Consider the following 27,206-nt stretch of genomic DNA (forward strand, 5'->3'; position numbering starts at 1 on the left):
AAACTGCTCAGTTTGTAGAAAACACTCCAAAATGGTTTTTGATTTTTTAAAGAAATTTTTTTGTCATTTTTTTTTTTTCTCTTTTGCTTAAACAGGTAAATATTTTTAAAATAAGTATGTACAGCTGGACACTGGAGATTTGCATTAAGGTGCTTTAATTTGCTATCATTTGTATTCAGTGCATTAAGAAGAAGGCAAATTAAAATCTCCACCCAATTGCTCCGGTTAACGAATGCAACGCAGTTTGAGAGCCGGGGCCAGCAAAGCCCGGGGGTTTGCTACAGCTCGGCCACGGGAATGAGCGATCCTCATTTTTTTAAGGATATTATTTTTTAAAGATTTTTGCAGCCCCGTAGTTTGCCCCACGTTGCGGGGCACGTTGCTTCCGTGGCCCCTCTGTCCCCGCGCCGCTGCCGCCTCCTTGCAAACCCAGTTTGAAGCTCCTCTCGCTGTGGCACGGGGCGGGGGGTGTCACCAGTAGGGCTTGGGGATTTTTGCTATGTGTAGGGGTAATATATTTTTTTTTGGCTTTTGGACCTGTTTAGGTGATTTCACACAAAGAGGGGTACTCTCATCTTGATGCAAACCCCAGCTCAGCACCCAAATCCCTCGGCGTGGAGGCGAACCTCTGCTGCGTAGCCGGCGAGGGGCTGGGGGAGGGGGGAGGGGGGAGGAGGGGGGGGCGAAGCGGGGGGAACCCGGTGGCCCTGGCAGCATCACTCCGGCCCCTGGGTGCTCCGCTCCCGCTCTGCCGCTCGCCTGCGGCTCCCGCTTTTAAAAAATCCAAGCTGTAGGGACGGAAGAGAAACAAAAGGAAATCCCCCCGTTAACTTCAGCTGACTGCCAGGAGGTTTAGACCCTGCATATAAATAATATGGAAGCGGAAAGAGGTTAGGGGGGCTTTTATGTGATGCCCAGCGGTGGCCGAGGGGCTCGTGGGGCTGTGGACGTGGAGCTGGGGGACCAGGTGGTCCCTCCACACATGGGGGTCTCCACCGACCCCCCCCCCAACACATGTGGCTCAAGGGCTGCTCACCTTCCAGAGCGCGAGGACGAGCAGGGCCAGGAGCAGGAGACCTCCTAACGTGCTCCCCAGGATGATCCAGATGGGGATCTGCGACTCCTCCGGCTTGGAGATTTCAAATGTTATCTGCAAGGAAAGAGCATCACAATACGTGGCTGCTGCTGGCTGCAGGGGCCGGGGGGGCAGGAGCCGGGGGGGATGGCGCGATGGTGGGGATGCTGAGCATCTCTCCTTTGGGGGGATGCTGGACCTGCTGGGGAGGATGCCCACCCCACGCACCAGCGATTTGGCTTTGGTTTTCCCTGCTGAGTCTGGTGGTGCTGGGACCAGAGCCCTCTGGCTCCGGCCACAACTGCACTGAGTTGCTCCAGGCTCTGCCCGGTGCCGGTTGCTCCTTCTGCTGGCTGCGGGGTTTTTCCCGCTGGGGTCAGAGCATTGTTTTGCAGTGTCTCCAGAGCTGCCGGGTCTGTGTGTGACCGTCCCGCCTGGGGCCTCACCTGGCGGCTGGGGTCCTCCTCGCGGAAGATGAAGGGGCTCCCGAAGTGTCGCTGGAGAGCGGCGTTCGTGGTGAGCTTCAGTGACTTGAACTTCAGCTGTGCAAAGAGATGCTGGACATGAGCACCGGCCACAGGAGAGGACCCAACACCCTGACTGGGTGTCCCCCATGGCTTTGCTACCCCCTCCCTGGCTTTGCATCTGTGCTGGGGGTGCTGTGTGCTGCGTCCGTGGGGGAGGATGATGCAGGTCAAGGAAGGAGTGTGGCTAAATTGCAGCAAAAAGGACTGCTGGAGATTTAAATTCCCCACAATGAAGCGCTGTGTGGGATGTTGGACGCACACACCGATAGAATAAGTGAGATTCAAAACCAAAAATCATTCCACACGTGCCTGGGCTTCCTGGGAGGGAAGGGGAATTCAGGAGAGGGAAAAAAAAAAAACCAACACATTTCCATGGGGTATTTCTCCTCAAAAGCTGTGCACCTGCATTAGGAGGACTTACTGCTTTCAGAGACTTCATCCACAGATTGCCACGCAAGTGGAAGTTCATCTCCTCGTTGGGGGCTAATTTCACATTGCAGTTGATGGAAACGACGTCAGAGTTGCTGTGGTTCTGCAAGGGCAGGAGTTTGTGCTGTGGGAGCATCGCTGCCAAGGAGGAGACAACCCCCTCCCCGGGGCTTCTCATAGAACCATGGAATGGTTTGGGTTGGAAGGGACCTTGAAGACCATTCCAGTCCCCCCCCTGCCCCGGGCAGGGCCCCCTCCCCCCAGCCCAGGGTGCTCCCAGCCCCGTCCAACCCGGCCTTGAACCCCTCCAGGGATGGGGCAGCCACAGCTCCTCGGGGCACCCTGCGCCAGGGGCTCACCGCCCGCACGGGGACACATTTCTTCCTCACATCTCATCTCAATCTGCCCTCTTCCAGTCTGAAGCCATTCCCCCTCGTCCCATCACTCCGTGCCCTTGGAAAAAGTCCCTCCCCGGCTCTCCTGGAGCCCCTTTAGGCAGTGGAAAGGGCTCGGAGGTCTCCGCGGAGCCTTCTCTTCTCCAGGCTGACCCCCCCACCTCTCCCAGCCTGTCCTCCCAGCAGAGGGGCTCCAGCCCTCCCAGCATCTCCGGGGCCCCCTCTGGCCCCGCTCCAACAGCTCCATGTCTCCCCTCTGTTGGGGGCTCCAGAGCTGGAGCAGCACTGTGGGGGGGTCTCCCAGAGCAGAGCAGAGGGGCAGAATCCCCTCCCTTGAGGTGATTCCCTTCTCCCTTGGCACACACCAAAGGGAGCGAGATCCAAACCCTGGCAGGGGGGCCACGCACCCATTCTCCCCCGTGGCCATGGGGCATCCCCATCCTGGGGCCTTTCTCTCTGCTTTGGGGGCTGCCTGGGGTGGCAGGGCTCAGCCCAGGGCCAGGACCAGGCACACAAAGGCACGTACCAGGTGGGGGGTGCGGGAGAGGTCCTCCTCGGTCGGTGTCCTCCCGTAGTCGGTGGTGTTTCCCCAGATGTTGCAGGTCGTGTTCTCCTGTGGGAGAAACCGATGGGCTCCGAGCATGGGGATGGGGACCACAGCGGCTGCCTCACCGCGTCCTGCCCCGTGCTCAGCACCCGTCCTGGGGAAAATGGGGTACCCCGGCACCCCCTGGGCTTTGCTGGTGCTGGTGGTTGAGCCTCCCCCCCTGCGAAAGTCAGCCCCGTCCATGTGCACTGGGGTGTCACAGGTGACACGGGGACTTTGCCAGCGCTGGCAATACAAAACGTCCCCAGCGAGGCCAAACCTGTCCCATAAACATGCTATCTCCTGTGCTGGGCTCTTGCCATCCCCGGCACGAGAGTCCCGCATGGCTGTAGGGACAGCAGGAGGCTCGGGATGCCCCGGGGTCTGCTCCCAGCCCTCTCACCACTCTATGGGCACTTCAAGGCTGCAGTTCACCCCAGGCACCGCTAACGCTTCCAAGACCCTCAAGAATTCATTGTACGCTGGAGGGAGGTCTAGCTGGGAAAAATATTTGGACTAAACCCTTTGGCCGCTACCATTTTCCACGTCTCCAGCCAAGCGAATGCAAAAGGGAGAAGCCCGGGCACGAGCCAAGACCGCCCGGGCACGAGCCAAGACCGTCCGTGCAGGTGTGAGTGTGGGGGAAAGGTTTGCAAAAGGATGGGGTGACCTGCTGTGGGGTGTCCCTGTCCCCATCCCTGGTGCAGAAGGGACCCACAATTGCTTAATGGGGATGAAATCCCCTCTTACCTGGTCCACCACAAATTCGGTCAGGAGCAGGAGGCGGTTGCCCGCCCGGGTGGCCACGGGGACGGTGAGCTTGATGGTCACCCCCTCCACGGGGAAGAAGCCCAGGTTCTGCAGCTGCAAGGGCAGAGGACAGGGATGTGCCCGGGGTGCCGGTGTCCCACGGGATGGGGACGAGCAGGGTGATCGTGGCACACCCCAGTTCTGGGATGGTGCTTGGGGGGGGTGGGGGGGGAGTCCCTCAGCTGGTTTAAACCCCCTCCTTACCTTGAAGGTGCAATGAAAGGGGGGGCCGATGCTGTCGTATCTCTCCAGGGAGCTGTTCGACCTGATTTCGTAATAGTCCAGGCTCGACGCCCTGTCGCGACAAAGGATGACAAGTCACGAGGTGGGCTCAGAGCAAACAGGGCACGAAGCAGCCCCGCGCCCAGCTGCCCCCAGCACCAGGCTGGGCACCCCCAGCCCTCCGCAGGCAGATTCCTCAAGGAGAGGACTTGCGGTCTGTCTGGCCCCGTTTCGGATGGAAGCCGCTGCCTGGCTCCACCTCGTGCAAAACAGACGGGGGATTTTCACGCTATTCTGCTTCTGCAGTATTTTCCCTTTCTTTGGAGAATTCTTCTTGCCCTTTTTAATATAACAGAGACATCCAAGGCCCTGCTCGGCAGTTTGAATGTCACGTATAAATCTCGGGAGGTAAATCACATCTCTGTTCCGCAGCTGGAAAGGAAGGGAAGGAGCCAGGAGCACGTGACGGGTGCTTGGGGGAGCCTGACCGGGAGCACCTGTGATGGGGCGCACGCTCGCCAGTGTCGTGACATGGGGCACGCAGCCCAAACCCCCCGAAACTCTTTGAAATGATTTCCCCCCTTTTTTCCCCCCCTGAAGGTAGCCAAATTTGCCTGGTTTTTTTTTTTTTTTTTTTTTGTGTGCGGTTATTTTTCCTTCAAGTTCTCCCTTCTCCTGTAAAAGTGATTCTGATATTTGTTAAATTGACAATCCCCCCCCCGCTCCTCATAAATTGTAAGTATTAAAGTGGTTTTATTTTCAGTGCCCCTCTGCTTCTAGTGTAAAAACAATAAGATGACTGAAGGTCTCAAAAATCTGCTAAGAATTACAGCAAGCCGTGCCAGGGAATGTGCTTCTGGGATCTGCGTTTGTTTTTTTTTTTTTTTCCTTGTAATCAGGTTAATAAATTATCATCTGTGCCTTAGCTCCCTGCTCTCCTTGGACCGAGGATGCTCTCTGCTCTAGTTACTGTTGATGCTCAAACCTTTCCGCGCATATCCCTCAGCTGAGCTTCTGGGGAGATGATTTTTGGTGGGATGGCTGCCAGCCCAGACCCTGGCTAGTAACACATGTTATGAACATTATTACCTACAATAAGTACTTTTTCCCCGTGGAAAAAAAAAAAAAAATTGCCCTCACACCTATTTAATAACACTTGTGCATTTAAACTTTGTGAAAGCACAGCACCTTGCTGCTTCTTGCTGTAGATTTTTATAAGGACCCACTGACTGGGATGCCACTGATTTCGTGGTTCCTTCAACCCCTTTTCTAAACCAATTCCCCAAACTAAAGCTCCATTTGCACTTGGCGCTGTTTGAACCCAGCTCCCATGGCGCCAGCAGTGATTTTCCCGAAGGACACCCCGTGTACCCTCCCTGTGAGCTGCACATCCCCTTCCGAAACACGCACCTGGTGAAGAGCAGGTCGGCTTCGTACTTCAGGTGAAAATTCAGGTGGGCGAAGTTGTCCTCCTTGGTGCTCTCCTTCTCCTCGCTGTCACTGAAACAGCAACGGGGCAGGTGGGGGTGAGGTGGGAGCTGTCTCCACTCTGATTTTTTCGGGGAGAGAACTTTTGCTTTTTGGCCAAAGTGGAAAGAAAAGCAATTTTATTCTGTAACTTTCATTAGCCCAAGGCCACAAGAGTAGATGGTTTGGAGGGAGCTTTCACACCCAGCGGCCTTAAAGCGGTGCAGCAGCCCCGGCGGAGCGAATCCTCAGCTGTGCTAATAACTGATGAAAATGAAAACCAACCCAACCCTAACGAGATTTCACTTGGCTGTCAGAAAACTTTCCCCGTGCAGGGCAAGCGAGCGAGGAGAATTGTGCAAAGGTGTCAGGAGATATTTTTTCCTGGGAGTATTTGCAGTTGTGAAGGTGGGTCAGAAAGCAGCAGTGGCCACAGCCCCTCTCTGCTCAGTGCAGAGCGTGGCGGCGACCGCCCGGCTTCCACAAACGCAGAAAAATGATAGATATAAACATATAGATAAATAAAAATAGCCTGGTTTGTGAATACAGGGCTGCACAACTCTGTAACAACCCATGGCAATCAGTTTTCCTTGTGGTTATTCCCCGAGTAGAGCCTCCGTCGTCACCTACGGCTATGGAAGAAGGAATCCCAACGCAAGCAGCCAACGTCCTGTTGACTTCGCAAACGCGCGCAAGGGAGAAAGTAACCATTGACCTGTTGGCGATCAAGTAGATCTCCATGCTTTGAAGGAAAATCGACTTGCTGAATTCAAAATCCAGGCGAAAAGCTACCTGTGGAGGTTGGGAACAGAGTGGAGAAAAGATTAGTGGAAAAAAAAACACACCCCGAGTGCCATCCAGGAGCGGCGCGGGGGCTCTGTGGGCAAGCACATCCCCCTGCTCCCATCGGGAGATGCTGCCAGGCGTTGGGCAGAGCCTCGGCTTTCCAGGGAGAGAAGAGGCCGCGCTGGGGATTTGCAGGATTTGCTCTCAGCCCTTCACGCTGCATTATTTTTGCTCTGGGCCTGGAGAAGCAAGCAGCCCCCCTTCGGAAAAGAAACCCTCCGGGGGACCTGCAGCGAGAGGCTGCTCACTCCCATCTGCGGCACGGGGTCGGCTGGCGGGGGAAGGCAGCCGGAGAGGGGCCAACAACAATAAAATGTGATAAATGTCACATCTGCGAGAGCTGTGGCAATGACCTCAAACTGTCTGGGACTGCGCAGCTGAGTATAATATTAAAGCTCCTGCTGCTCTCCGGCCAAATTTCCATTTCCAGCTTGTCTTTGTTTTGGCAGGACCTGGACTACCTGATGCCACGCAGATGCATTCTCAGCCCCCGTAGGTCATGGGGAGAGTCGGGCTGCTGCGCTCTCGTGTACGGCCACAGGCATCTGAGAGGGCTTTTTTGGGAGCTTTAAAGCCTAGCGAGGTGCCTGGAGCTCGTCCGTCATTTTCAGGCTTCTGACAAGGAAAAGCTTCAGACGGATACGGCGGTTGAAAAAGTTTTTCTCTTTCGACCCTGCTTGTCTTGGCCCGTTTTCCCACGGGGGTGCAGGAGGGGCAGGTGGGATTTCACAAGGTGACTGCAGAGAGTGGCTCTGGCAAGCGAGGTCCTGCTCTGCTCGTGGCACGTCCTCGCTTTTCCTTCCCTACCTCAATGCTGCGCACAACGTTTGCGAAGGGTTTTAAAACCTGGTGCTTGCGGGACCTGGGCTGGGAACCAGCGTGAGCTGTGGTCTGGAGGATGCCACCAGCCCAACAGGATGGATGGTCCAGATGGGCCCTGGGTGTTTGGAGCAAGGAAAATCTCTCAGAGGAGGGTACTTCGTCCCGTGAGGACGGAGCCCAGGGAAGTCGGCAGCGGTGGTTTGAAGCCAAGATTAAATTGCTCCAAAGGACTGGAGTCAAATTCTTTGACTCGGAGGAGCTGGGTTTGATTTGGTGCCGGGCGATCTCCTGGCATCAAGGCAGCACCTTAACCTCTCCTGGCATCAAGGCAGCACCTTAACCATCCCCCTTTCCCTAACATGACTTTCAAACAACAGCAACGGACAGAGAAAGGGAAGAAACCAACTGTTTATCTTTAAAAATCCTGTTCAAAGCCACCCAGCCTGAAGATGGGTGGCAGCGGCCCCGCAGCCGTGCCGGGGGCAGAGGGCTCCTGTCCCGTGGGTGAAGCCATACTGGGGCAGGAGGGAACAGCTTTACCTTGGCCTTGGCTCGGAAGAACGGGTAGCTCACGTTGCACACTTTCTTGTTGGGGTGCTTGTCTTCAGTCATGCAGTCGATGTTGATGTCTGTGTCATCCTAAAATGGGACGTGAAGCATCCGTGACACCGGGCACAAGCCCCATGACCCGGCTCTTTATGAAAGCAGCAAACACACCCCTGGGGCTCAAAACAGGCTGCAACTTCTGGATAAACCAACCAACCAACCCAACCCACCCACCCCACTGTCTGCAGGGAATCCTTCCCGCGCAGCTACACTTCTAGGGCCGTTCCTGGAGAGGGGCATTTCTAGCAAGCAACTTCCAGCTTTCCGATTTAAATCCTCTTTAGAAATTCAACTACAGCGGTGAATGAAGGAACCCGATTATTCTTGGCGCTATAATCGGGAAGAATATTTTTCTGGGTTGAAGAGTCACAGGGAAGCATCAAGAGCTAACACGAACTAGTATTCTGCGTGGTCACTGGCTAAGCAGCAATATTTAGTTTCCTCGTCCCGACAATCAGGTTCCTGCTGCCTGGACACCTTCCAGCTCACCAGCCAGGCTGGGGAAGCTCCTGCCCATGGCAAATCCCAAGCCCAGGCTGGGGTGGGATGGGACACCGACCTTCCTTGGGTGCCAAGCTGAAGTAACCCTACAAGAGCTTGTAGCCCGGTTGTATGCAGGTGTCCACCCCCACCATGAGACGATGAGCTATTCCATTTTTGGCCCTGTGCTAGACCCCATAAAGGTCTTGGGTTGAGCTCCTGCCACCGGACCAGAGGTAGCCAGGAGCCGAAACAACCCAGCACCAGCCACAGGGAAAATGCCTTGACAGCCATCAGCAACGGCCTGAAGCTTTCTCCCACTCACCTGCTGAGATCATGGACTTTCTGCGTCCACAGCTACTCTTTATTTGGGTCTCTGTACAACCTCTGACACAAACATCCGTCTCCTTTGGTTGACAATATATTTGCTTATAAGCAGCAGCAACAAGGAACCCGTCGGCAGGGTGATGCTTCTGTAACCAGCTACAAATATTTCCTGCAACCGCCGCCGCATGGTGCGTCGTAGGGTTTTTCCTCTCCCTTAATTTGTAGTAATCTCTCAGCAAATGCATTTTTCTTATTTTGTGGGCAACGTGCCCCACAATTTTCCCTCGGCACGGCTTACAGAAAAACAAAACGTGGGACACGGGATCTGCGGGCGGGTATGAAGTCATGGGGGGGATGAGCGAGGAGGGCTCGAGCAGCATCAGCGTGTTTCCCAAACCTCGCTGGCAAAAGGGAGGAGTCGCGCTGACACGAGCGAGTGGGGGGGGTGCGATACTGGGGAGGGCGCCTGCGGCATGGGGACGGGCTCAGCCAGGGGACAGCTCGGGAGAAGTGGCGTCGCCCGGCTCGATGCTGAGCTGTGGCCACGTTCCCGTTATCAGCCCATACTTCCAGGAGTTATATCTCAGCTGCAAAAATTCATCCCTGACGGGAACTTGGCCACGTGCAGCAAGTATTTTTAAACTATGGGAGCAGAAAAATAAAGAGGGAAACAATTTCCTCTGCATTTGACCTTCTTTCAGGCTCTTAAAATTCAAACGTTTTTGTATTTCCAAAATAAAGAGCTGAAAGGGCTGTAAGTGCTGAGAAACTAAGCCAATAAACACGTCTGATTTATGAAGGATGGAGACATTTTCGGGCTCTGGTTTAGGACACAGCTTTCTCATCCGGCCGGGATTAGAAGCGCCTCTGGAAAGCCCCGGATCTCCCCCCGCCGCCTCACCTTGGGGATTAAGCTGGCGAACTGGAGGTTTCTGGAGAAGGAGATGTTGAGCACTGTGCTGTAGGCATTTTCGCCTCGGTTCTCCAGCGCCGCCTCCACGGCCACCCTCCTCCTGCTGCTCTCGATGACGAAGACGGAGGCGTCGAAGGAGAGGCTGAAGGCCGAGCAGTCCGGCGGTGCCCTGCGCAGAGCGCGCCGGCAGTACTCCCTGCAAGAGGAGGGCAGCAGTGCAAGGCAAGCGCCGCCCGCGGCGCCCCGCCACCGCCTGGCCCCCGGGAATCCTATGTGCACGGCGCGCGGGATAGCGCAAGGAAATCCCTGCTCTTCCTCTCTCGTGCCGCTGCGGAAAGAGGGATCACAAATTCCTCCCGCGGACCGTCGCTTTCCTTGTGGTTTTTGGCTGACAGTGCCTGGCTTTCCCGGACCCGCTTAGGAGCTCCTAACACAGCTGGGGTGTAAGGAAAAAATAGATCCCATACCGTTAGCAAAGGGTAAAGCTGGCGTTTAGTTTCAGCCTGGTGGAGATCTACCTCCCGGTATGTTTACCGGCACAAGCTCTGCAATGGCAGCCTCTGCCTTTAGGTGTCTGGGCATTTATTTTCTTTATGCAAAATGAAAAAGGAAAGGAAAACGTAGGATGGTGCCACCTTCAAGAGCCACCTTCTGCCTCTAACGGCGGGGCAGCCAGGGCGCCCGTCTGAAGGAATAGCTCTATTCCAACAAGTCACCTCAAAAGTGGTTTTCTCAGCAGAAATCACCTCCACATGGGTTGCTCTTGCAGTGCCCGCTGATGCTGTTGGGAAAGCTCCGCAGGCTTCAGGAGGAGCCGGGCTAGAGGTCTGGCACCCTGGTCTACCCCGGTGTCTGCCCGTGATTATTTGTAGGTCTCCAGCCGCTTAAGACCCTCAAATAATCCCCTACCTACAGCCCCCTTCAGCCTCCCACAGCCCAGCCCAGCCAGAACCCGTCATGCCCTGGGTCGCCTCAGGACCAAGACCTTTACAGGGCTTTACAATAAATGCTGAATTACGGGACACGAGTAATCCCCAGGGAGCAGCTCTGGCCATGAGCTTGGTCCAGAGCCTGCTGCCATTGACGGGAGGTGGAGGTTCAGACTCCTGCGCTCCTAGATAACCTTTAAAAGCTCTTTAAGTGATCAAATGTAGCATATAATTATTTCTGCTGTGTGATTCAGGCCTGTAATTGCCAAGTGGGTAATGCCAGCCTTGCATTTATTCCCCCCTGTTATTTACTGATTTGTCTCCCTGGGGCTCATCACCATGGCATCAAATATTAGTTGTTTTGTGGATTCCCTGAAAAACCACCGATTCGTTCCAGGCAGGGAGCGGGCAGAGGCTCAGAGACCCACTACAAGCAGAAAAGAACACCTCGTGGTGCTGCTGGATGAACCTTGTGGTGATGTTGGATGAAGGAGCAGCTGCGATGCCGGAATCTATGGAGCGCATGGGTTGGGGCTGGGTTTCAGAGTGCTCCTCCCCCCCAAGTTCGTGACAGTGGTTGGGAGGATGCTCTGAGCGACCTACTCACGTGGCACTGGGCACATCGCTTCTGGCATCCAGGACCAGATCAGGGACGCAGTGCTCATCCTCGTTGCACCCGTTCCAGAAAGGGACCTGAGAGGGATGACAAGAACAGCTCGGTGACGCTTTGAGCCCCGGGTTGTACTCCAAGGAGAAGGGACGCAGGCGGCGATCCCAGGCTGCAGCGGATGCAAACACACTGCTATCGCAGGAGGGACCGAAGACAAAGAAGCGTATGCTGCTACCTACCGAGACCTTGAGCGAGGTGGGCCAGCTGTCGTCCAGCATGGGGCCGTTCTCGGGGTGCTCCAGCTCATAGTCGATGGAGAACGTCACCGGCTTCACATAGTCAGCTGTGTCCTGCGGCAGACAAAGCATCGTTGAGAAGGACAGGGCTCATGGAGGGGAAGCAACGGAGAGCGAGGTAAGGCAGAACTACAGGCATGCGCGATTATTTTATGAAACAAAAGCTTTGCAATCTCATATACTTGGTGCGTCATCGTCCCGTCTCCCCAACTAACCCTTACCTAGGGACGGGGACAAGCCGAGCTCAGCGGTGCTACTCAACACCCATCTGATGGTGCGGGAAGTGCTGGGCCCTGGAGTCACTAGCTCCAAAAGATGGACGCTCTGGGGTCACTGACCCCAGCCAGGCTCCCGGGGGGGACAGAGCTGTCCTGCAACCCTTACCTGGGCCTCGTCCGGCCGGTAGCAAAGCTGCACCTTTCCTGCAGCTCGATGAGCTCTTCCCATGCATTGCCCCGGCTGCAGGGGGTGCAGTTAGATGCTCTGAAGCGAGATGTTTCTTGGGCTAAATCACATCTCGAGCTCCAGACTCAAATTTCCCAGAAGTTCACGGCAGTTCAGGCCAGGGCTTGGGGCCGGGCCAGTCTGGCAGCTCGGCCCTCCCTGGCCTCCGCAATATTCTCATCATTCACTGGGAATGTTTGATTTTGGCCAGGGTTGTGCATCAGCTGTTCCCTGCGAGCGGTGCAGAGGGTTTTGCTGGCTCCTGCGCCCGGGGAAGGGGACCCTGATGGTCAGAGGTGGTGCAGAGGGTGGAAGCGCTGAGGACTGCCAGGGAGGCATTTGGTTGCCCAGTGGAAAAACATGAGTTTTCACCGACTTTGGAGCAGGAGGACCAGCCTGACCCGGGCGTCAGGAGTGCACGCCCTCCCTGAGGGCACGGCTAGTGGCTCGTGGACAGTGCAATGAAGTCAGCGCTTGGGGACCCGGCAGCTGCCGCGCGCCGGCAGCTCCATCCCTGACCACATCAAACCCGGCCGCGAAGAAATCCGGGCTGGAGGATGAGGCTCATTTCCAGCCCCATGAAGCCATCGAGGAGGCTCCTCCAACCACGTCCCGGCGCATCGCTGTTTTGCACGTGGTGGAGAGCACCTTTGCTCGGGCGGCCGGCTCTCCCCCGGGGCTGGCAGAGGAGGACACCCCAGCCTTGTCCTCCTTCCCACTCACCAAGACGTGGAACTGGAGCCTGTTGCAGTGCTCCTGCCCGGCGAGCAGCACCAGCCCCTTCTGCGTGTGCCGCTCTCCGCTCTCATCCAGGTGAGCCCGTGGCGTGTACCGGCGCTCGTCGATGGTGGCATTGTACCGCAGCGCTGGAAGGAGAGCAGCACCGTCAGGGCTTCTCCCCAGGGCTACGCTCACTATATAGCCACGTGGGGTCAAAAACGGGCTTTTGTGCGCTCAAGCCCCTGTTGCCCCGCTGGGGGGAGCGTGGCAGGCAGCACGCTAAGGGAAAAATCAGGAAAATTGGGCTATAAGTTGCCATTGCCATTTTCTAAAAGACATTTCTTTTGGGCAAAGCATCCCCTCTCCAGGTCAAATGAGGAACTTTTAAAATACATTATTAAAAGGCACCGTGTAAAATCTGTGCAGGTTATCTACTTATTTGCCTCTTATATATGCACGTGCTGGCCTGTGCCACTTCTGGAGGTATTGTACCCCGGAGCACTCTCCTCTCCCAGACGCTTTACCGGAGTTCATTTGCTCCCTGCAGTGCTGTCGAAAAGAAAGCGAAGGTTCTCAACCCGGTGCTGATTTGCACCCAGTACGCCAGTGCGATGCAAAAAGCGCGTAAGCAAAGAGCGGCCATCAGCCCCTGGCACACAGCACCCACGGCGTGGCTCTTCTGGGTAGAAATAAGTGTAAGAGTAAATAAATAAAGGAAACCCCACTCAGTTTTTTTTGGCCTGCAAGCTCCACAGTGATAGCGGTTAGGAGGAAAACACTGGATTTGATAGCCCAAATCACAGTTCTTGCTCTAGGGGGTGGAAGCGTTGCCTTTGGCTCCGCTCGGGACCCGATTTCCCTCTGCCAGCGTTTGCTGCCGGCTTGGGGGGTGCTGAGCCTCTATCTCTTCCCTCCGCTCCAGCTGAGTCACGGGCATCCGCCGGGTAGACTCGGGGTCACAGCAACACGCAAGGGTTTAAAAGCAGAGCCGGCCAATAACTTCACAGAGATTTCCCCGGGATATTAGGGAAACATGCACATATGGTCGGCAGCTGTGTCCTGCCTCTGCAGCGGGGAGGATGGATGAGCTCTGTGGGACAATGGTCCGGGCACGTCCTCTCCTGTCCCGCTGCCCGGCGAGGTGGTGGTGACATCCCCGTCACACGTACCACAGCAAGGCAAGCCGCAGGAGAGCTTGGCGCCGGGGCGTAGGGGAGGGAAAAGGTTAAAGGCGGGTGAGGTTGTGTCCTTGGAGTGTTTCTTGGCACGGCTTAATGGCAGAGCCACCGTCCCTGCTACGTCAGCCAGGAGAAGGACAAATTTGTGGGTAAAAAGGGATGTGGCAGGTGGCAACATGCAAGCTCCTGGATGGTTTTCCTCGGCAGAAGCCGGGTGCTTCCTCGGGGCTGGAGACCTAAATGATACGTGAAGTGGGGTTTTTGTCGCGTGAGCAGCGGCGCCGCTTACCCAGGCTGGCCGTCTGGAAGTGAGCCGAGAGGAAGACGGCGGTGAAGCAGACGAAGGCCGACATGCAGGTGGCATCCTTCCCGTTCCGCTTGCAGTCCTTGGTGAAGATGTTGATTTTGGAGGGCTCGAAGCGGATGCTGGCGTTGACCTGGACCACGCTGCGGGACCTGTGGGGCGAGCAAGGGTCGGGAGGTGTGCTGGGGCATGGGACGTCTGCAGCAGCCTCCAGAAGCCTCCAGATTCACCCTTTTCACCCTTTTTCACCCTTTTCCCCAACATCAAGTATGCACTGAGGAAGACCGAAGGCCACCACAGCACGCCGATCTACTCTCAGCTCGTTTATGTAGTATTTGAAGAATAAAATCTCTCGCACGTATTTACCTCCTGCTTATGACACTGAAGTAGCTCAGCACCGAGAGCAGGATTTGGCGCCCTGTGTGCACATAGCACTTGCAAAGGTAGACCTCAGGGTGACCCACCTCTGCTGGGCACGGCTACCCTCCGTCGTAACAGCTTCAAGGGACTTTCCAAAACATTAATCAATATTTGCAAATAGGAAATTGTTCTTATTAAATAAGACCAGAGGGAGCCTGGGCAAATCACCACAAACAAATTAGCTGCTTTAAAACTCTTGGGGAACTAATGATGAAATTCAATACCAAACCAACTCTGATGTCCTTCTGGGTCCAAGTGCATTGAAATCCCACTGGGTAAGGGGTTGTTATTGGAGAAAGATGGGTCAGATTCTTGGGAGATCAATTTCCCCTCCCCAAAATGTTAGCCTTTTGCAATGATTTTCAGGCAGAGGAGAGTGCCAAATGAGATCTAGCTAACCACAACAGCACGGCATTCCCCAGAGAGCCGACGGCCAAGTCTACGAGCCCGTCTTCATTGAGGTCCAGCTGCCCGTGGATGCTGCATCCAAAATACATCAGGCCCGGCGCAAGGTCCGCAGCTGCTATCCGCTGAAAAGCAAAGGGGAGAATCCAGGCTGGTTTCCAGCAGGAGCGTCCCTGCCCGCGAAGGAGGGGTTTGCCGCGCCGACCTCCACCATGCTACTGAAGATGCCCCTTTCCAAGCGATTGCATCAAACATAATGTTCCAGGGAATGACAGCGATTTCTCTTTGGAGACACCATCTAGAGACTTCTGATGATTTACTCTGCGCGTTTGCTATTTCTGACAAGCATGAGAAATATTTTATCTACAGCAATCCGTGGCACCGAGTGCTAAGCATTGCCCTTAATTTCAAGCATGTCTTCTATACCCTACATTTGCTTTGTCTTGGACCCCTCACAAGAGAAAATATTCAGCAATCATAATTAACAATGCAATATCAGTCCTTAAAATGGGCACGAATGACATTTATTCTGATGAAGAATGAGGACAGCCGAAGCACCCGAGAGCTGTACCTGCTTGTACTTCTTCAGGACGGTCTTTTCGAAGCCGAGGAAGATGTATATGGCTCCTTGGTGCTCATCCTCCAAAGGCGCCCCGACGACGAGGTCGTTGTAGGAGTCCTGGTTGAGGTCGGGCACGGCGGCGATGCAGGAGCCGAAGCGGGAGTTCTGGTAGCTCTGCAGATCTACGAGGGCACCGCTGGAAACGAAGCGGTTCTGCCGGGCCAGCCAAAGAGGAAAGGCAAAAAAAAAAAAAAAACAAAAAAAAACAAACAACCAAACCCCAACCCAAACCATCAGCAGCGAGTCTGGCAAGAGGAGAAAACCCTCAAAGGCAAGCAAACGAGAGGCAGTGATGTGTGAGCAGTTTCTCTAAGGAAGGAGGTGAGAGCCCTCCCGGGGCCGTGGGACATTCTGCTCAGCACGTCCCGGGGGATGGATGAGCCCCGCGCCAGCCCCACGCCTGCTTTGCCGTCCTTTTATAGCAACCTACGCAAATAAGCACATAAAAAGTTGTGCTTTGCTTTAGATCTGGGGAGTCCCGCTGCTCCGGGTGGGCTCTGCAGCCTTGGATATAGAGCACGACCCGCTCGCTGCCCTGCACGTCCCCGGAACCTGATGGATTTGGCTCAAAAACTGCAGTTGGAGCCAGATTTGAGGGCGGCAGAAAAGCTGGTCCTGCCCCAGAGCGCTGCTGGGTGCCAGCGAAGGTGACGGGGGTGCCACACGTCCTATTGAAGGCGCTCCCCATGACCCCGGCCAGGAGGGTGCCCTTCGAGGGGACACTTTTGGGGGGGAGCAAAGCGGATGGAGACCGTTTCTCCGGAGTTTCTCCCGTGTTGCGAAGACCCCACCTTGCCCCCTGTGCGTCACCTCCTCGGGGCCGGGAAGCTCTCCCAGCCGGGAGTAGTGAAGCCTGGAGATGAAGCAGCGTTGCTCCATCACCGGTTGGACTCCCTTCGCTGGCAGCGAGCAACCCCCCCCCCCCTTCCCCCCCCCGAGATTTTTTATAAACAAGGAAAACGGACAAATCCTCCTCAAGTTTCGCAGCAGCCCCGACGGTGAGGTGCTGCCAAGCTCTGTTGCCTTTGGACCGGGCTGCCATGCCCTGCGATGTTTGAGAGGAGGTGGCGGGTTCGTGCAGCTTGGAGCCACCCCAGGGAGGTGACACGAGGGGACACAGTTCCCGCGCTAGCGCCCAAACGCCCCCGGCCCCTGCGGCGTCCCCAGCTCGCCCTGCAGTGCTGCCACGTACCTCCCGCAGGGTGTAGACATAGACCTTCCCCCTCTCCCTGCCCTCGCTGAAGTACATGGGGGCTCCCACCAGCAAAACATCCGTGACGCCGTCGCCGTTGACGTCGAGGGAGTTGATCTCGCTGCCGTAGTAGGAGCCGATCTGGAGAAGACAGAGGAGGGCATGGCGGCAGTGGTCCCGGCGTGCAGGGGCGCTGCCACCCTCCCCGGTGGGGACCACAGGGACATTCCGAGCCCCGTCCCTGCTGCGGCCGCGCGGTTCGGAGCTGCGGGTGCAGCGACAGCCGGGACACCCCCAGCTGCCCATGGATGTGTTACGCTGCTGAGCCATTTTAAACAGAACGATTTGCCGAATGACGGGGGAGGGTTTTTGGGGGAGCACGCGTGCTAGGTGGAAAAATCCCTGCAGCATCCTTGGCAGCGTGTAGCCCAGCGTTACCTGCTCTCCCTTCAGCGCCTGGTGGATGGTGAGGTTTCGGTTGTTGTGCATGCTGAAAATGATGACTTTCCCGGTGTGGTTAAACCTGGGTGCTCCCGCTACGTAAATCCGCTCGTGCTCGGTGGATATGACAGAGGAGACGGTGTAACCTGGAAGGGGGGGGGTCGGCATGGGGTGAGCACGGCTGAGCAGCTCCCTGCCTGCTCCCGGCCCGGCGATCTGCTTCCCATTAGCCCCCAGCTGCTGACACAACTCTGGCTGCCTCCCAGATCGGGAAGCGAGAAACCCAGATTTCTTCAAAGATAAAGTCATTCAAATAAACCGTGGCGCCCTGACCCCGGGCTTTGAGCCGCCTGCTCAGGTCCTACCTACACCCCGAGCAGCGCAGCTGCACCGAGAGTTTTGGCACCACCAAATGCAGCCGGCGGAGCCGGTGCAAAATCCTTCTCTCCTTGAAGGCAAGCCCAGTTCCCGACCCGATAAGCGTTTTACTTCATGGCTCACATCAAGTCAAACAAAGGCGAGCAAGGTGCGCGCACAGCGGGAGCCTGCAGCGCCCGCCGCACTGCTTCTCCGAGACCCCGGCAACACCGCACCCGAAACCGAGCGTGAAGGGCTTTGCTGATGCTTGACATTAACTTCCACAGCCCAATAAAAGCCATGAATCCATCAAGACCGTTGCTCACGAGGCCTTATGGAAAAAACCCCGCGTGAGCGAATGACCCTGAGCAATCCCTCTTTCCTACCCAGAAGGGTTATTTTCTGCGCCGGGATCACCGACATCACACGTCGTTCTGCGGCACTTGCCCGCGGTTGCAGGTGGGCTTATGTAGGAATACGGCGCTGGGGCTGTAAAATCCTATTTTTCAAATCCAGCTCTGGGTTTCTGCACATTCACAGTCAGTATTAAAAGCTACTTAAATTAGCTTAAATTAGCTGGCGGCGTTCAAGGCCAGGTTGGACGGGGCTTGGAGCAACCTGGGCTGGTGGGAGGTGTCCCTGCCCGGGGCAGGGGGGTGGGACGGGGTGATCTTTAAGGTTCCTTCCAACCCAGACCATTCTATGATTCTATAATTCTATTAGAAACTCAAAGCACAGCCAGCCACGAAGCTGGATCAGATCACTCGGGGTCACATCCAGTCGGATTTTGAGCATCTGCAGGGATTATTGGGGTTTATGGAGCCCTTTCCCTGGCCATCGGCCTTACCTGGGGCCTCTGTCTACCTAAATATTCCCCTCCTGGGGACGTCAACCTTGAAACCCCCGAGTTGTGGCGCTGGGCTGCTCTGCAGCAGGATGCACCAGCTTTTCCTTCATATTTCTGGATTTCTTACTTCAGGCAACGGGAAAGACCGAGCCCAGCTGAGCTCCCACACACTGTCATGGGGTATCCCTCGCACAGCCGCAGCTCTCCCCGCTCCGGGTGCTCGCAGCCAAACCCGGGGGACACTCCGCTGTCATCCCAAGAGATGAACTGTGTGTCCAGGGGTTGTTGGCGTCCCCAGCGGAGGGAAGAGCCCCACTGCGCCGGCGGGCAACACCGCGGCATCCCACCCCGCGGCATCCCACCCCGCTCCCCGCCGCGGGGCAGCTCAGCCTGGCACGCGCGTCTCCGAAGAGAGGCTTCATTTCGCAAACCAGGCTGATATTTTTACTCCGGGGCTTCCACAGCCGCACATGGAACGGATTAGCCCAGCAGGTATTTCCTCCCTAGGCATGAAATTTCATCAGCGCTTTTTAAACCATTCCCGTAAGCGCTGTAGATGACCCGGGCTGGCGGTGTCTGAGCCACTTCTGCATTTAAATCGCTTCTGAGCCGCACGTCGTGGTCGACACTGGCCTCTTCCCAGGCGAGGATGCTCACGTACGCTGCATCCCCGAGCAAGGGGCAACACAGGTCTCATGTCGACGGGAGCTGGCAAACAGGCAGGCATGGTACCGCCTACGCTGGGAGCGCTGGCTGCTATTACTCATTTGAGAAATATGTTGTTCTTCCTATTATTGAGGGTAAAATCATGAATTCAGCCCTGGCGGGAGAGCCTCGTTCGGCTTTCTTACCTAAATACGCTCCGTGATTTTTCAGCTCCTCTGGGAACTCCTGGAGATAAGATTCCCGCAGGGGAATGACCTTCCCGCTGCTGGTTTCCTTCAGGACGGCTCCGTTCCAGTCGTAGGCACCCACCGCCCCCAGCAAGATCCCGTCCTGCAGGACAGCAGGAGTAGTTTGAGGGTATTTCTTGCCAAGTGGAGGCAATTCTCCCTCACGCTGCCCGTACGGGCAAAGCCGACTCATGCTGAGATGGCCGAGGGGACCCGACGGGCCGGTTCTGTGTGAGAACACACACGGGGGTCCCTCAAAGCCCACGTCCTAGACTATGTGCTTATTGGAGGCTGCAGAGCGCAGAAGAGAAAACCAGAAAATGGTCCCCTCTGAGAAACTGCAAGCTTTGCAGAAAAGGGGAGAAATCTCACAAATGGAAAAGAAAAAAAAAAATCAATAACAACAACAACAATAATAATAACAATAATAATAACAATAATAATAACAATAATAATAACAACAATAATTATTATTATTATTATTATTAAAAAATCATCACCATCAAGCAAACCATTCTCCAAAGTACATCTGGAAAGATGGAGACTTTTAAACATGCTGGAATGACATTTCCACCCTGTTCGTGTCTTTTCAGCGTACTTTTCTTCCCCAGGCAAAGCCCAAGCAGAAATTCCTCCTGGTTTTTCTCTCCGCCCTGCCAGCCTGCAAAGCCCATGGGTGGAAAGGGACTGACCATCTTCTGCATCCCACCACCCACAGGCGCCTTCCCCCATGGCACATCCCAACACCTTGAAGTTGTGGCATCCAGAGGAGATGCTGTGGGCTGGACCTAAGGAAAGCACTGGGCTCCCAGCAGCTCCCTTCCCCATGGGATAGACCAACAGCAACAGCATTTTCTTCCTTAAGCTCTATGTTAGCAATTTAGCTTCATGATTAATAACTTGCCCAAAGTACCCGTCCCCCCACATAAAGCTGCCAGCGATGATAAAAGCACAAGGTGCCCGCTTGCACAGGCAGGAGCCAAAAAACCCCCCACATTTACTCTCTTACTTCCACAACGTGCGATGAAAATCCAGTCTGGGACATTTCCAGTCCAAAGGAGATTTCGTTCTTGTTGGTTCCTCCAAAAAAAAAAAAAAAAAAAAAAAAGGGAATTTGTATTTAATGGAGAGCTTTGCTTTCCTGGAGGGGCTGAGCGGTGCCTCAGTGGGTTGGGGTGGGATAAGCGTCCATCTCCACCCCATGTGGGGCACAGAGGACCTCTGTTGCCATAAATGTGCTTGTTTCTCCCTAAATCACCACAATTACGTGAACTTGGGCTGCTAATAGATACTGGGAATAGATACTGGGAGGTCTGCTGCGGTGCGGTTCTCTCCTTTCCTAGCTGTAAGGTCACACAAAAATGTGTATTTAGAGGTTTTTGTTTCATAATTGCAGCTGGGTGAAGCTTCTCACCCAGGTAGGCTTTTTTTCCACGGAGAAGCTGGCTGGACCGAGATAAATGGCAAACTGGTGGGGAGTTGTGAACTGGTTTGACCAAAATTCCCCAAAACCCTGAGTTGTTTGATTTCCAGTCAAAGTCCTCCATCTCCTATTTCAATTGTTCATCCAAGGATGTGCTTTTCCTATGAAATTTAGACAAATTTAGTTTTGGAGACCGACAAACTTGTCACAAGGCGGACAGAAGCACTGTCATTTTGAACAAAAATATTTCCTGATATTTAATTTCAGCCAATAAACCAAAAAACCTCACATTACTCCCATAACCCCACAATGCCTGACGTTCCCAGGAGTCCCTGGCGATCGGCGCATGTTTTTTCGCCTGCTGGGTTTGAATGGGATTCGATGGGTGAGAAAGACGCCAACACACAGGTGACCCCCACGCCAAATTTCAAAGGTTTGCTTAAACGACAGGGCCACCACGGCTCTGCGAATAACGGTTGCGAGAACGAGGGGTCACCTTGTGAGGAGAGGGCATCTGTGCTCCTGACGCTCGAGGGGTGCAAAGCACTCAAAATAAAGACCTTTCTTTATATGGGAAGATATTCAAAGTGCGATTTTAGGACCGACAGCACATCTGAAGCAACCCGCTGCAGCCCGGCTGGCCGGGACGCGTCGGGGAGGAGCACCACTCACCTTCCAAACTAAATATCCTTTCCCCCAGCGCGTCCACAATGTCTTTGAGCGCCGCTTCATCGGTGACGTTAAAGAAATGTTTGTCATCTGGGTCGCTCGCTATAAATTTTATCTCGTTCAAAAAGGCTTCGGGATTGATCCCTCTTCTGTTGTAATAACCCAGTACCTAGGTTTGAGATAGACATGCAAGACTCAGGGGTTTTCATGCCCCGGAGAGAGCCGTCCCAAAGGGGTGTCCGTATGGAAGGAGCCTGACAGCCTTGGCAGCTGACGCCCCATTGTGGGACCAAATTGTGGGACCAAATTGTGGGACCAAACCAGGATTTGCTGTAATTCCTCCGGGCGGCCCAGGCTGGGCTCCCCTCGCGCAATTCGGATGCCTGGCACCCAAACACCGCCACTTACCGCCACAGCGTATCTGGTGACGTTGTCCTTCTCGCTGTCCTCGATCACCTTCTCCAGGTCTGGGCTGTCGTGCGACTCTCCATCTGTGATTACAATCATTACTCTCTTTGCCCCTTTCCGGCCACCTTTCTGAAACGCTTCCGAGCTGCAAGTGAAGAGATGCCCTGTGCTGCTCAGCCTGGCCAGGCGGGTCGCGGCTCCCACCGCCCCGCGCTCGCCGAAGACCCCGCGCCCGCCGAGACACGCGCCCCATCGCCCGCGGCGGAAAGCGCCGCCGCGGGTGCTCGGTGGGCTGCTCGCCCTTGGGGAGAAGCAATCGGGTGCAGGACCCTCGGGAAACATCTTAGGACTTTAAAAGGGGATTTTTCCACCGAGGGAGCTGGCTTCTTGCAGGAGAGAAGCCTCGAATTCAGCAAAATGCCCTAAATAGAATCATAGAATCACAGAATCGCTGAGGTTGAAGGGGACCTTTGAGATCATCGGGTCCAACCATTACCCTGCCCTGACAAAACCACTTCTAAACCACTTCTAAACCACGTCCCCAGGTACCACCTCTGCCCTTTTTTTAAACACCTCCAGGGATGGCGAATCCACCCCCTCCCTGGGCAGCCTCTTCTGATGTTTGATAACCCTTTCCGTGAAAAAATTTTTCCTAATATCCAGCCTAAACCTCCCCTGGCATAACTTGAACCCATTTCCTCTCGTCCTATCACTTGTCACCAGGGAGAAAGAAACTTGTTGTCAGGAGGAATGGGAAGGTGAGCGATTTTTACCGAGCAAACTCTATCCCATAGGCGGTCCTGGTTTCTGTACCTCCTCTTTGCTCTATGTGACTGGCAGCCGCTACCACATCTTTTACAGACCTGTAGTCATTTAAATGAAACTCATGGACGACGTCTTCTCCGTACTGAACAACTCCGACCTGGGGGTTAAAGGAATATCACAAAAGACGCCAACAACCCGCCGTGGAGCGAGGGCCCGCGACACGACGAGTGCGTTTCGTCCATCACATGAAAAAACAGTCACCGTTACAAATCAATCACTCTGTCTCCATTTGCTCCCATTTTCCCTCTATGGGACCATTGGTAATGCCCAATTTTAATTCTGTTTTCTGCCAGCTCTCACACGGGCTGCCCCTGCCCTGCTATAAAGGTTTTGGGGTGACGCAGATGTGCTGTACCCACAGCATCTCTGGATGGGACCCAGTGGGGGTTATTTGTGCAAATTGTTGAGGATATCCCTGCCCAAATCTGCCCACGATTACTAATAGGAAGAGGATGGACGGCTCTTCACAGCTGCAATAAGCCGCTTCAGCGCAGGGCAATACTTTTATATTTCCATACGATTTCATCCTCCCCATGCCCGGTCGGGTTGTGGGGTGCTGCTCTCTCCATCGCTCCTTTCGGGACAGTAATGTGAGCGTTATTTCCATGGGCTCAGCTTTAAGATCCACACGTCGAAAGTTTATTTTGAAAAAGCGGGGGGCCAAATTGCAGCGTATTGGCAGAAAAGGGACATTGAAAACGGCCCCGTGAGCGCGGCCAGGGGACCCTGCCCAACACGGGGTCGGGGGGGGGACACAAGTTGCGCGGGGGCTTACTTGGATCTGGCCGGGGCCAATATAAAATTTTTTCAAGATGTTTATCAGGAAGTGCTGAACTTCAACCCAAGGATATATGCTGTTTGATCCATCCAGAACTATGATGATGTCCATGTACGTCTGGCATCCTGTGAAAAATATGCGGTATGTTATTGAAAGACCTTGGCAACGCTCGGAAAAGGGAGATTTATGGCTTCATTCCTCGCAGTCAGGTACTCGCTCTTATGATTTCTTTGGAAAAAAAAAAAAGTCTTATTTCAATCCTTCATAAAGACCTTTGGGCTTCAACAAGGTAGAGAGAAGCCACAAGCATCCTCTCTGCTGAGAAAAGAGCGGAAAACTTTCTAAGAATAACACTCAGCGGTATCTTTTCTGATTCAGATTTGGACCTTTATCCGGTCTAATACAGTTGCATACTTCAAAGGGCGGCCTGCTGCAGGCAGGATCCGGCCTCCGTTCCTCCCGCAGAGCAATGCTTTACCCCTGAGTCACCCCTCAAGCCCTGCCGGCGCTCGCCATATAACGCAAGCCGGGCATTTCCTCCCCTCCCCGTTAAATCCTCAGCAATGAGGCAGCCAAAATCCCCAGCGAGGACCCCAGGACTCAGCTCCACAGTACAAGCCGAGGGGGATTTAGGCACTCGACTCGTTTTCAGTGTCGAAAATTGCTCAGCGACATCTCCCCGGCTTGCTTATATTTTATAACATAACTTAGAAAAGTTGCAGAAAACCAGAAGATGCTGAATTTTCCGGTGACAGGTATTTATCCTTTGCCCGTTTCACCCACTGTAGTCATTTATGGGTGAGCGCATCCACGGACCGGAGCGCCACACGAGTCACTCCATCACTGTGGTCCTCAGACGTGCGCCCCCATCTCGATGCCCCGCTCGCCCCAGGACCCAGGAGAGGAGCCGCCCTCCCACATCCCACTTGCTAAATGATAACGCTCTGCTCGTTAACCAGCTTCTCTCTAAAAAAACCCGATTACCCTTTGCAGCGAGGGCTAAAAGCATCTCCTGGCCATAAAGAGGGAGGAGAACACTGAGAATTTGGTGGTGGGCTCCGACTTCGTTGCCTCTGCCCCTCAAAAGTCCTGTTTTCCCATGCCCTGCTCTATCCAATGAGTATTAATTAGCAGCAAATGGGTGATAGAGCTGAGGCATCGCACCCAGTGCCTGGCAGGGACAAGGAGCTTCTAGGAGCCCTCATGGTGCAGGACAGGCTTCTGCAATTTCTTACCGCCTACGGAAAAGCCAAGGAGCTTATTTAAGACCTCAAAATAAAATCACGCATCCAAATTTACAAATATTTTAAATATTTAGCTTTCGGTCAACGAGCTCTTTGTTTTCTGTGGCCAAGGTCTGAATTCTTTCCCTATTTTGCCTTGCTAGCTGTGCTGATAAAATGTTCTGGATACTTTTATTTCTGCATTTGGAAGAATAAGGTATTTTTTGTCTTCCCTGGGTGTCACTCAAAAGGAGAATGTTTACCAGATGTCCGTGTACGTAACCCCCTTTGAATCACTTCCCTGCAACCATTTCCTCTGCTCTCTTGCCTTCGCTTAAACACTGACATCGCTTTGTTTTCTCAATGGGACTGAAGCGACTAGAGAACAGAAATTCCCTCTGACTTCAAAGGCGGGGTTAGAGCTGCGGGGCAGACTGTTTCTCGTACTCTGCAGAGCCGGAGCCACCGTCTTGGAGAACCTGAAGTTGGAGTTGACCCGGGAGCACATGCCGGTGGTGTAGTAGGAGCTCCCGCACTCGTGGGACCAGAGAGGGCTGCAGGCCTGGGGTGGTGGGGGGGAAAAAATAATCAAGGATTAGGGATGAGTTTAAAATTGCCACTTTTTAATTGCTGCTTTGCAAGGCTGTCCTTTCCTTTGGCTTTTTTCCCCCGCACGGAAAGTGAGGTTTCCGAGCCCTGTGGCGCACACAGCACATATATAAATGCAGAGAGACGCATGGTCTTGCCGTGCCTTTACCCGCCACGTACGTGGACCTTGCGGCGACCTCCCCGCGCAGGGAGGCCGGCTGTGCCAAAGCCCCCGTTCCTCACCAGAAAGCTGTTGTCCTTGGGGTTGGTAGCCAGGCTGAGGCCGAGGCGCATGTTGTCCTTCCGCTCGGAGACGTTGGAGAGCGTTACCCGTCCTTCGGAGAGAGGAGGCAGTTAGGTGCAGCCGCAGGGCAGGGACGCCAGCCCCCCAGCCCGTGGCCCCCGTGGTGCTCCTCAGCATCTCTGGAGCAGGAGGGAACCCAGCTGAATGCCGGAGGAGAGCCGCCTCGGCATGCTTACACTGCAGACTTTGTGCTTTTGGGGTTTTTTTTGGAAACAGTCCTCAAGCTGAGAATTGTTTGGCTTTTTGTTGGGTTTTTTTTTTTTTTTTTTCTTTTCTTACCAACCAACAACTGGTTTCTTTCAACCAACAAAGAGAAACGTCTGCCTGGGAATGAAGCTGAGTCAGAGACGACATCTCTTACGCAGTCAATATTTAGGAAGAAACCCCTCTGAGCAGCTATAGCATCTCATCCGTTATTGCCAGGCCAGCAGGCGCTTAGCGGCTGATTTATCTTTGTGCATTACTTGCGTTTCCCATGTCAGCCCGGAAGCCGGGAACGGTCCCCGGGGCAGCACTGCCTTTCTGGTAACGCTGATATTGTTGAGCTGTGACACAAACGCTGCCTAACCCGGTCGTTCCTCCAGCTCAGCTTCACGAGGGCATCAAAGCTGTCTCTGCCTGGGGGGCATCCAGCTGTGCCAGCTGCCGTCCATCCTCTCCCCACTTCGGGGGGGTCTGGGCAACGCAGCTCCCCTCGAACCAGCGCTCCCCTTTTGCTGTTCTGCCCGAGAAGCAAACTGAGAAGGGGCACATGGGGCAATTAATGGCAAACCCGGGGTGTTGCTTTCTTTGCCTTGGGAGTTTAAACTGGGTGGGAGGCTCAGCCCCCAAAATGCAAACCGAGCTGGAGGGGGCTCAGCCCGATGCTGAGCAGCCTCCAGCAACCCCTCGCCTCTCCCCTGCGGTCCAGCCGGCGGCAGCCCTATCTCTCACCCTGAGCTTGCCCTCGCCCTCTCTCTGCGTACACGCCGCAGCAAAGCCGGAGAAATGTCTGAGTCGCATTATAAATCCTCCAGGACGCCAGCGGGAGATGCTGCCACCCCGCTGCCCGGCTCTGGTACCCAGGTAGGCTGCATCTTGCAAGCGCGGCTCTGCAGTGGGCAGCAGGATGCTCCCCGCCAGCTCGGGCATCCGCTGCCCGCTCGGCGTGGGAAGGGCAGGCAGGGGCACAGCCCCGGTCCCACGTCATCTCGTGCTTCTCCACGCTACGGTCATCTCTGCTGCACGCTCGCTGTCCGCTTGGCACCCCCCCACCCCCCCCTGGGGCAGGTCTGCATCTGGTTTTACTCAAATGGCCTCAGTGGATTGTGCTAACTAGACAAGTTGGGGGGGGATAAAATAGGATGTACAAATGTACATCATTTCCAATGGAAGAGAGATTGCTTTTTAGCAGGATTCAAATTTACACACACGAGAGATTTATTTCCTTGAAAAATCTCAACTTTCCCATAGCAAATAAAAAAAAAAGAAAAAAGAAAACAAGAAAACAATGTTTTTAAAAAAATAAAATATTTGGAGCCAATCAATCAAATATTGCGGGTGACCCAAACTTCCTCCTCTCTTCCTCCTCTTTGCCTTGGGAGTTTCTCACTGAGGTTTAAACTGGGTGGGAGGCTCAGCCCCCAAAATGCAAACCGAGCTGCTCCAGATGCTCCAGTGTTAAGAAATTCTAGACCTTGCCCCCAAATCCCAGCCACGCTCCTCAGGACCATGAGAAAGTCCCTGGTTCTCGCATGCCCTGCTGAGACAGGGACGCGCCCGTCGGGTCTCCCGCTTTGGGCGGCAGAGGAGACTTGGCCCCCTGTGTCTTGCGCTACCCCGACCC

At 54.6% G+C, this 27,206-nt stretch overlaps 1 protein-coding gene across 1 annotated transcript in view; it reads right to left on the minus strand.

Annotated features, from left to right (window-relative positions):
- Positions 1-832: 832 nt before the first annotated feature.
- ITGA11 (integrin subunit alpha 11) overlaps positions 833-27,206 on the minus strand; it is a gene marked incomplete at both ends in the record, with an annotated part of 49,035 nt that continues 22,661 nt past the window's right edge. Inside the window, 27 exons of the mRNA XM_082488968.1 lie at positions 833-859; positions 1,037-1,150; positions 1,522-1,617; positions 2,024-2,134; positions 2,953-3,039; positions 3,763-3,876; positions 4,027-4,117; positions 5,455-5,544; positions 6,227-6,303; positions 7,720-7,818; positions 9,494-9,701; positions 11,042-11,127; positions 11,284-11,394; positions 12,508-12,650; positions 13,972-14,138; positions 14,806-14,936; positions 15,383-15,586; positions 16,626-16,766; positions 17,064-17,212; positions 19,122-19,266; positions 20,173-20,243; positions 21,259-21,424; positions 21,664-21,808; positions 22,437-22,585; positions 23,264-23,391; positions 24,937-25,051; positions 25,321-25,412. Of these exons, the coding sequence (XP_082345094.1) occupies positions 833-859; positions 1,037-1,150; positions 1,522-1,617; positions 2,024-2,134; positions 2,953-3,039; positions 3,763-3,876; positions 4,027-4,117; positions 5,455-5,544; positions 6,227-6,303; positions 7,720-7,818; positions 9,494-9,701; positions 11,042-11,127; positions 11,284-11,394; positions 12,508-12,650; positions 13,972-14,138; positions 14,806-14,936; positions 15,383-15,586; positions 16,626-16,766; positions 17,064-17,212; positions 19,122-19,266; positions 20,173-20,243; positions 21,259-21,424; positions 21,664-21,808; positions 22,437-22,585; positions 23,264-23,391; positions 24,937-25,051; positions 25,321-25,412 (3,257 nt within the window). The remainder of the gene's footprint in view (positions 860-1,036; positions 1,151-1,521; positions 1,618-2,023; positions 2,135-2,952; positions 3,040-3,762; positions 3,877-4,026; positions 4,118-5,454; positions 5,545-6,226; positions 6,304-7,719; positions 7,819-9,493; positions 9,702-11,041; positions 11,128-11,283; positions 11,395-12,507; positions 12,651-13,971; positions 14,139-14,805; positions 14,937-15,382; positions 15,587-16,625; positions 16,767-17,063; positions 17,213-19,121; positions 19,267-20,172; positions 20,244-21,258; positions 21,425-21,663; positions 21,809-22,436; positions 22,586-23,263; positions 23,392-24,936; positions 25,052-25,320; positions 25,413-27,206) is intronic.

This window comes from Vanellus vanellus, assembly GCF_965231255.1.
Source record: "Vanellus vanellus genome assembly, chromosome: 11".
NCBI classification, from domain to species: Eukaryota; Metazoa; Chordata; class Aves; order Charadriiformes; family Charadriidae; genus Vanellus; species Vanellus vanellus.